Source organism: Chelonoidis abingdonii, chromosome 10 (assembly GCF_003597395.2).
Source record: "Chelonoidis abingdonii isolate Lonesome George chromosome 10, CheloAbing_2.0, whole genome shotgun sequence".
In the NCBI taxonomy this organism is placed as follows: domain Eukaryota; kingdom Metazoa; phylum Chordata; order Testudines; family Testudinidae; genus Chelonoidis; species Chelonoidis abingdonii.
In genome coordinates, this window is record NC_133778.1 from 6,748,657 (window position 1) to 6,756,524 (window position 7,868).

The 7,868-nt window shown below is 50.8% G+C and overlaps 1 protein-coding gene across 1 annotated transcript in view; it reads left to right on the forward strand.

The window, feature by feature from the left end:
• COL6A1 (collagen type VI alpha 1 chain) overlaps positions 1-7,590 on the forward strand; it is a 68,795-nt gene extending 61,205 nt beyond the window's left edge. Inside the window, exons 31-35 of the mRNA XM_032769467.2 lie at positions 1,217-1,326; positions 2,276-2,462; positions 2,907-3,081; positions 4,717-4,746; positions 5,710-7,590. Of these exons, the coding sequence (XP_032625358.1) occupies positions 1,217-1,326; positions 2,276-2,462; positions 2,907-3,081; positions 4,717-4,746; positions 5,710-6,290 (1,083 nt within the window). The 3' untranslated portion in view covers positions 6,291-7,590. The remainder of the gene's footprint in view (positions 1-1,216; positions 1,327-2,275; positions 2,463-2,906; positions 3,082-4,716; positions 4,747-5,709) is intronic.
• The last annotated feature ends 278 nt before the right edge of the window (positions 7,591-7,868 follow it).

Genomic DNA, 7,868 nt, shown 5'->3' on the forward strand with positions numbered 1-7,868 from the left:
TTAGTGTGCCAAGCCCTAAGGACCCTCAGAGTTCCATAGAGCAGGCCCTGGCCTCCACAGCTCTGAAACTGAGCCTTTGGGTGTCGCTTTCCATGGCTCTGCAGTGAGTCCAGCCACGCCAGAGTCCTGCCAGGAGCTTGTTTCCCACCTCCTTTGGGCGCAGGGCTCCCAGGGCCTATTTGCAGTGACACCAGGCAGCCCTCTCAAAACCAGGACACCATCTATTGGGCACCTGACTGCAGAATCCTTCGCTTAGCAGAGAGAAGCAAAGGTTAGACAGCTTCCATACTGGCTAACGCCAGCGCTCCCTGAAGGAACCATCTTGGTTTTCTTTCTGTCTCTTTGTCTCTCAGTTCCAGGTGAGGCCAGTGTCTTTTGGACACCCACTGCTGGCCTTTGTCAACCGACTCAGGCTTGCGAGGCTCGGGCTGCAGGACTGTGTCACTGCTGGGTAGACTTCCGGGCTTGACAGGAGCCCAGGCTCTAGGACCCTGCAAGGTGGGAAGGTCCCAGTGCTCGGTCTCCAGCCCAATCCCTGAAGTCTACACAGCAGTGAAATCCGCAGCCGAAGCCCCACAGACACGAATCAGCTGGCACAGGCCAGCCACGGGTTTTTCTTTGCTGTGTACTGTACCCTGAGAGCTCAGCTCTACACCTCTTTGTTCTCCGGACTCAGCTGGGCTGTGTTCCCATGTTCAACTGCGTCTGCAGCGAGGAGTTAATCGTCCGGCCTTGGGGTTCCCATTGTCTCCGTAGAGTTGTTCAGTTAAACGTGCTGATTCCAGCCAGCCAGTCCTAGTCCCTAGGCTACGGAGAACACAAATTCTTCCCCCCCAGTGGATGCCAAGGTAGGGGGGCCACTCACACATCCCTGGAAAACCGGACATTCGGGGCCTTCCAGGAACAGCGTGGGCCTGCCCCTGTCCACCAGTGTGTCAGTGTGTGTACGCTCACCCTGTGGGGGGAGGGATTTTTAAGAGCCAGAGGGGATGATGCGGTGACCCCGTCCAATACCGGACAAAACCATGTCCTGTTTTGTCCCAGTACTGGATGGAGGACAAACCTCTCAAGGAGACGACTGTCCAGGTTAATATCGGACAAGGAGCTTCCCTGGGCCCAGGTGATAGCTACAGAGTCATGCAGATAACTCGTAGATATGACAGAAAATTCCTACCTTGTTCCCAACTTCAATTCATGTCTCACCATTGCTCAACAGTTTGAACCTGGGGATTCCCGAGTGGGTGTCGTACAGTACAGCCATGACAACACCCAGGAGCTGGTGGCGATGGGCGATGCCAACATTAACAACATCGGAGCCCTGAAGGAGTAAGTCTATAGGCCTGGGAGCTGGGCTTCAGTGAGCCACTCAGAGACCAGCGCCAGGGCCACGAGCAGTTACTGTCCTGCACGTAGCACTGCCTGAGTCCTGCATCGCTGAGTCCTGCTAGTGTAATAAGCAGTAACACGCTCATTGCATCTTAACTGTGTGTGTGTTGCAGCCCTCTCTGCCACTGTGTAGACATACCCAGAATCAGCAGTGGGGTTTTGGAGGACCTGTCCCAATGTGCTGAGATGAGTGGGAGGGGGTGATGGTCAGAGGTGGGTGGCGTTCTATTTCCTTCACTTGTGCACAGTCCCTAGTGACTGTATTTCTCCTTAGCTTGGCCTGACAACACACCCAATCAATCCCATCCTGCAGTGACAGCCTGTCTGAGCTCTGAGCGGTGTCCATCTCCACAAGTGCTCAGCTCTTCTTCATATCACAAGCCTTTTACAAGCGATTATACCCTTGGCTGGCATGGACGGACTACATAGGTCTATAAAGCCCTCTCAGTGGTGTGGATGCAAAGAGTTGTGCCAGTGGAGGCCAAACCCCCAACTTGCTCTCCCAGATGAAGTGACTGGGTGTCTAAATGCATGCAGTGGTGAGAACAGAGTGTGGGTCCCCTCCAAGGGGATGCAAGTACCTCATGTGTGCAAGTGGATTGCATCTGCCAGGTTGACTGACTAAGTACACTGCATTTGCCAGGAGACCTGTTCACCAGCAGAACAGTCCTCTCCACCTGGGAGCAGAAGTCTTTGCTTTCCCTGGTGATTTAGCCATGAAATATGAAGCAGCCCAGCAGACACCGCTTGTCCTGTAATACCAGCACATTAGCCACAAAAGCAGCTCATTCCCAGCTGTGAACTCATCTGAATTCTGAAATCTTGAGGGGGAGGATTGTCTAGGACCAGGGCCTGTTAGCTCTGACCTCCCTTTGCCACTTGCTTGCAGGGCCGTGAAGAATCTGAACTGGATAGCAGGTGGCACCTACACGGGGGAGGCCCTTCAGTTCACCAAGGACAGACTGCTGGCGCGATTTGCCTCCGACAAAAGAGTGGCCATTGTGATCACAGATGGGCGGTCTGACACGCTGCGGGATCTCACTCCACTCTCCTCACTCTGTGAAATCAACACCCAGGTAGGCGAGCCCAGGTCTGAGGCTAGCTGACGCTTCCCGAGAAGGGAGGGTCCCTAAAGGAAGAGGGCAGCCTTGCTCTGAGCAGTAGTAAGTGTCTAGGCAGACACGGTGCAGCTGACGCCTGCGCTTCTGGTGCCAGTGCACGCTAGCTCGAACCATCAAGACAGGGAGAGTTAGTGTCAGTGCAACTGATGAGCACTTATCTATTAATCGCGTCTATTGGTGTGTATGTGATGTGTGTGTGTTGGGATCACACCCCTTTTCCCTGCCTGTCTGCTGGGCATCTTCATTAGAAACCTCTTCATGTTCATACAGTTCATGCCACAGCTGGCCCAGTGGGAGCCAGAGCCTGACTGAAGGCACCTGGGCACCACCACAATACAGAGAGATGGAGTGACAACCAACCCGTTAAACACCAATAACGAATCTGTGCTTGCCCTGTAGGTTGTTTCCCTGGGAATAGGTGACATCTTCCGAGCATCCCCTAACTCAGAGCAACTCGGTGTCATTGCTTGTGAAGGCACATCCTACACCCCGGGACTGTCTTTTCAAAAGGACAACTACGCTGAGCTGCTGGATGACACATTCCTCCAGAACGTGACCTCATATATCTGCCGAGGTGGGTGACCATCCTCCGCTGGCGTTGCTGTGACCCAGCTGAGCCTAGCTGTGCGATGGTGCCCACATGCTGCTTACCCGTCTGTAGTGTTGCTGGAGAGCCAGAAGTGACACTGGGGGCAATACACAATGGGAGCCAGGTGGGGGGCAAATGGGGGAGGGGTGGTCAGGGCCTGATTGTTTGGGGGGGTGGTGGCCTTGATCACGTCCCAGCTGATCGTGTTCTCAGCTGTTATTCCAAAAAGGAGCAGCCTGTGTTCTGAAGTCAGGGGAACGGAGGTGATTCAGGAGGCTGATCAATGAGGGATTCTACCATTCTGAAATGTCTCGACTTTGGGAAATCAATAACCACAGTCTTTGGATGTTTCCAAATTGCCAGCCTCTCTCCAGCCAAGGGAGGTTTTAGCAGACAGTCGCCCTCTTACAATACACTGCGCTGGCAGGATGAGCACTGGAGTTAGACCCTGAGATTCAGAAGCACTTTCCAATTATGAACCTGCCTCTTTGGGCCATCTGATGACTGTCTCCTACATTCATGCAGCATCTAGCACAGGGGGGCCTCAAGCTAGTCAAGGCTCTAAGCACTACCATAGTACAAATAAGAAATTGCAGCACTGTGATTTCACCAGTAAATCCGGCAATTACCTGCCCAAGTACTGTCAAATGTGCCCATATTAATTCCAGGTTTAAAAACACAGGCACAAACCTGGAGGCTGTGATAAAGTCCCCCTGGAAATCATGGTTGAAATGCCAGGGCCTTATGGTCCTTCCATGCCCATTTGTTGATGTGGGGTGGTATTGGCCTACTCGAGACATCAGGACTCCAGTCCAGGTACCCTAATGTGGCTGTGGGGCTGGGGTGATCCTGTAATCTCTCTGCCGCCCTGCAAACCCACGCTGAGCCTTGGGACACCCCAGCCCTTCTTGAGACCCATTTCTAGGTCTAGTGGAGAGCTTCCTTCTCAGGATGAGGTCCTGCCCACCATTCCCCCACCTGCTCTGGCAATGCCTACTCCCTAGTGCTAAGCTCCAGTAGGGCTGTTTCATTGGCACTGCCACCTGGTACGTACACAGTTAGACACACACTCTGCTTCCTCTTGGAACCTCCCAGTGTGGCCCCTCCCTGAGTCATTCCTGGGCACCCAACCTGTCCCTGAGAATCAGTCAGTGCAAGCTAGCCACAGGGACAACCAAGCTGCACCGCAGCTATGGTGTTCACTCTCCACCACTCAGACCACCCAGATTTTTCAGGGAGCAGAAGAACTGGAGCATCTAGCAGTGGTGCTGAGAGTCGCTTCCTTCATGCCCGTGAAATCCAGGATGGCACCGTGCAATCTAACATAGGGTAACTGGTGACTCCACTACCATCAGGGAGAGCCATCCTGTGGCATCTGGCAATAGCACTGTGTTATGACTAATGGGCGTTGTGTGTTGGGAGCCCCAGCCCTCTGCTGCGAATCTGGCTGTAAATGCTAAGTACTGTGTTGAGCTCTGAGGGATGGTGCCCTGCACAGACTGAATGTTCTAATCCTGGGGTGCCATGACGACACCATCGGCCTAGTGTCTAGACAAGAAATACTCTTCCTGAGTGAGGGAAATGATTTAAGGTGGTTTGTTTTGCTTGTTTCTCTTGCAGAGAAGAAATGTCCAGACTACACGTGCGCAAGTGAGTATTTCCGACTAGTGAGAGGCAACTCAGGAAGGAGGGCAGGTGGGGGCGCAGAGGTGGGGGCATAGCACTGTGCCGAGGAGATGCCAGAGAATTTGAGATGCAGTTTCTGAGTGGAGAGGACCACACGGTAGGATCTGTCTCTGAGTCCAGAAGATGAATATAGGCTTGCCAGGCTGTACTGCTGGCCTGGGTGGAGAGCACACAGTGGTGAGGAAGAGGCAGCTAAGTCAACGCTACTAATGGAGGACTTCAACTATCCACAGATATGCTGGACAAATGACACAGTGGAGTAAGGGTTAGAGAAGACTGGATAAGGGCCTTCAGAGCAGCTAGAGCTCTGATTGGAGGGGCCATTCTTGGTTTAGTCCTAAGTGAGACCCGGCAGTTGCTTCACAAAGCAGGCATAGGTGAACCAGCGAGTAATAATGACAAGGGTGGAATTAAGTTTGGAATTCTTGGGGAGAGAAAGGTACAGAAATTGGCACAGTGACAGTAAACTTTAGAAAAGAGGATTTTTTTTAATGTGGAGTTTAATCCAGAACACCCTAAAGCTAAAGGTAAGTAAAAAAATCCTTGGACTCAGCATGGAGGCTGCTAGATCAAACAAATCAAAGCCTCAGGAGGCATTCACACTCCTAGACAAAAAAGGAAGCAGGAAGGCAAGGAAAACAGCCTAGTGTGTTTAAATGACAAGGGACTATAGGTTTTTCAAGCAACATACAGTCCTGAGAATCCACCCGAGAGAAGCCGATAGAAAAGAGCAAGAGCAAGATAAAGTGTGAGATGAAGCTCTGGGAAGCATAGATTGAAGAGCATAGAGGCAAAGACTCAAAATCCATTGAGTCTTTAGTAGGAGAAAGCCAGAGACAACCGATGAGTCCACTGGACTCTGATGAGGAAGGGAAACAATTAAGGAGGATAAGCCATGTAAATAACAATGAACCTTTCTCTATGCAGTCACCTTCACAAAGCCAACTGACATCACTCTCTTGGTGGACAGTTCCACCAGTGTTGGAAGCCAGAACTTTGAGCTCACCAAGAAGTTTGTGAAGCGGCAGGCGGAGCGGTTCCTGACAGCGAAAATGCCTTCGGAGGACTCTGTGCGTGTCTCCGTTGTCCAGTACAGCGGCAAGAACCAACAGAGACTAGAGGCACAGTTTTTGCAGAACTACACAGTGATCGCCAAAGTGATTGATGACATGGAGTTCATTAATGATGCCACTGATGTCAATGCCGCCCTCCGGTACGTCACCAACCTGTACCGACAGTCCTCCCGGGCCGGCGCCAACAAAAGGGTACTGATCTTCTCAGATGGCAACTCTCAAGGGATCACAAGAAATGACCTAGAGAGGGCAGTGCAGGAGGCTCAACAGGCGGGCATTACGATATACGTGTTGGCGGTAGGCAGCCAACCCCACGAGTCCAACCTGCAGGCCCTTGTTACTGGGAACGATCTCTTCCGACTGCCTGACTACAAGTCCCTGCTGCAAGGTGTCTTCTACCAAACAGTCTCCAGGAGGATCACTGCTGAGAACTGAGCGGCAGGGAGGACCTCCCAGAGGACAGGCGGTGTATGCTTTGCATCTCTTAAAAATGAAGAAGTTAGCAATATTCATGATGAACTTGTGTTTATATATAAAGCCATAGTGTCAGAGTCTGTCTGTGCACAATCCCTTTCCCCTGCTTGGAGCTCCCTTTTCATCCCCTTGGGTCTGAGTTGCCTTCCCCACACTCTGAGTCCCCTCAGCAGACAAGCACAGAGGCAGCCTAGCTACTAGCCTTCAGAACACACACAGATCCCTGGGGCGAATTAGACTGATGAGACGAAGACCACTAAGAACTTGCCCAGTTTTACAAGATTGAGCACACACTTTACATATCGATTTTTGGTTTTCTTTATTCAAATTAAAGCTCTTTGCTTGCCCCGTTCTCCAAGGGCCTCACCAATGCCGTGTTTAAGGTTAAACTTTACAGTGTCAACATCTCTCTGGCCAGTAGAAAGATAGGATCATGGTCATGGCTGGAAGGTTTGTTTTATATCTCCTGCTCCAGTGGGGACGAATGGGCTTTAAAACCATCCTCTGCATCTCGGTGTCGGAGATGGGTCCAAAGTGCAAACGACTCTCAGTGCCACGGGGTTATACTCTGTTCGGCACATCCATATCTCCTAGGGCAGGAGTGGAGGTGATGGAGCACAGCTCAGCACTGGCTGGCCCCCATGCATTCCCATCCATATTAATGGGATTCGATGGGGCATACATCCAATCACATTGGACCTATTGACTTAAAAAGAGTTGGAGAATAGCCAGAGGGGAAAAAGGTGGAAGAACAAGGTAACAGTGCTCCTGTGCTAGCTAATGTCATTCCCATGTAACAAAGCTGTAAATCTCACCAGTGAGCTTATGATCTGTTATGTTCCAAAGCATCCTTTAGAAAATCTGTCAAGGCACATTGTAGTATGTACTGATGCAGAATCCAGTGATGTCAATGGAAAGATTCCCATTAGCTTCAGTGGGTTTGGGATCAGGCCCTATAAGATATGGTAACAAAAAAAGGTGCTACCCCTTCCTGGGTGATGTCTGCCCTATATGTTTACACGGTAATTGCCAAGACCACACTAAAGATGTGGATTGGCTTGGAGGAGTTTCATTCAGTGTTCCCAGTGGTGCTCTTGCTATGAAATCATGTGCTTCGAAAAGAAATGCCGTTGATGACGTCAATGTTGCAGTCTATTTTACTCTGTAACCAAGATCCATTTTACCAGTTATTTTTACTTTATGCCTGTTTTACTGAAATGTCTCCACGTCAAGAATTTGTCCAAATAAATGGTTTTCCACAGTCCTGTTGGCAGGCTGTCTGTGTGTAAATGTAACCCAGGGAGATGGACTTAGCTTGGTGATTTCATCATTTGTGGAAGGAGCCATTACATGGAAAGTGTGGCTAACTGTCAGTACATCACACAAGAGCCTGTGGTGCTCTGTGAGTCTCTACAGAGCTGCGGGGGAACTCTACATATGAGTACAAGGGAAGGGAACCAGTGTTTATAGCTCACAAAAATGGTCTCTTGGATTTCCTGATTTCAGAAATGTTCCCATGTCCCAGGGATCTATTGGTCG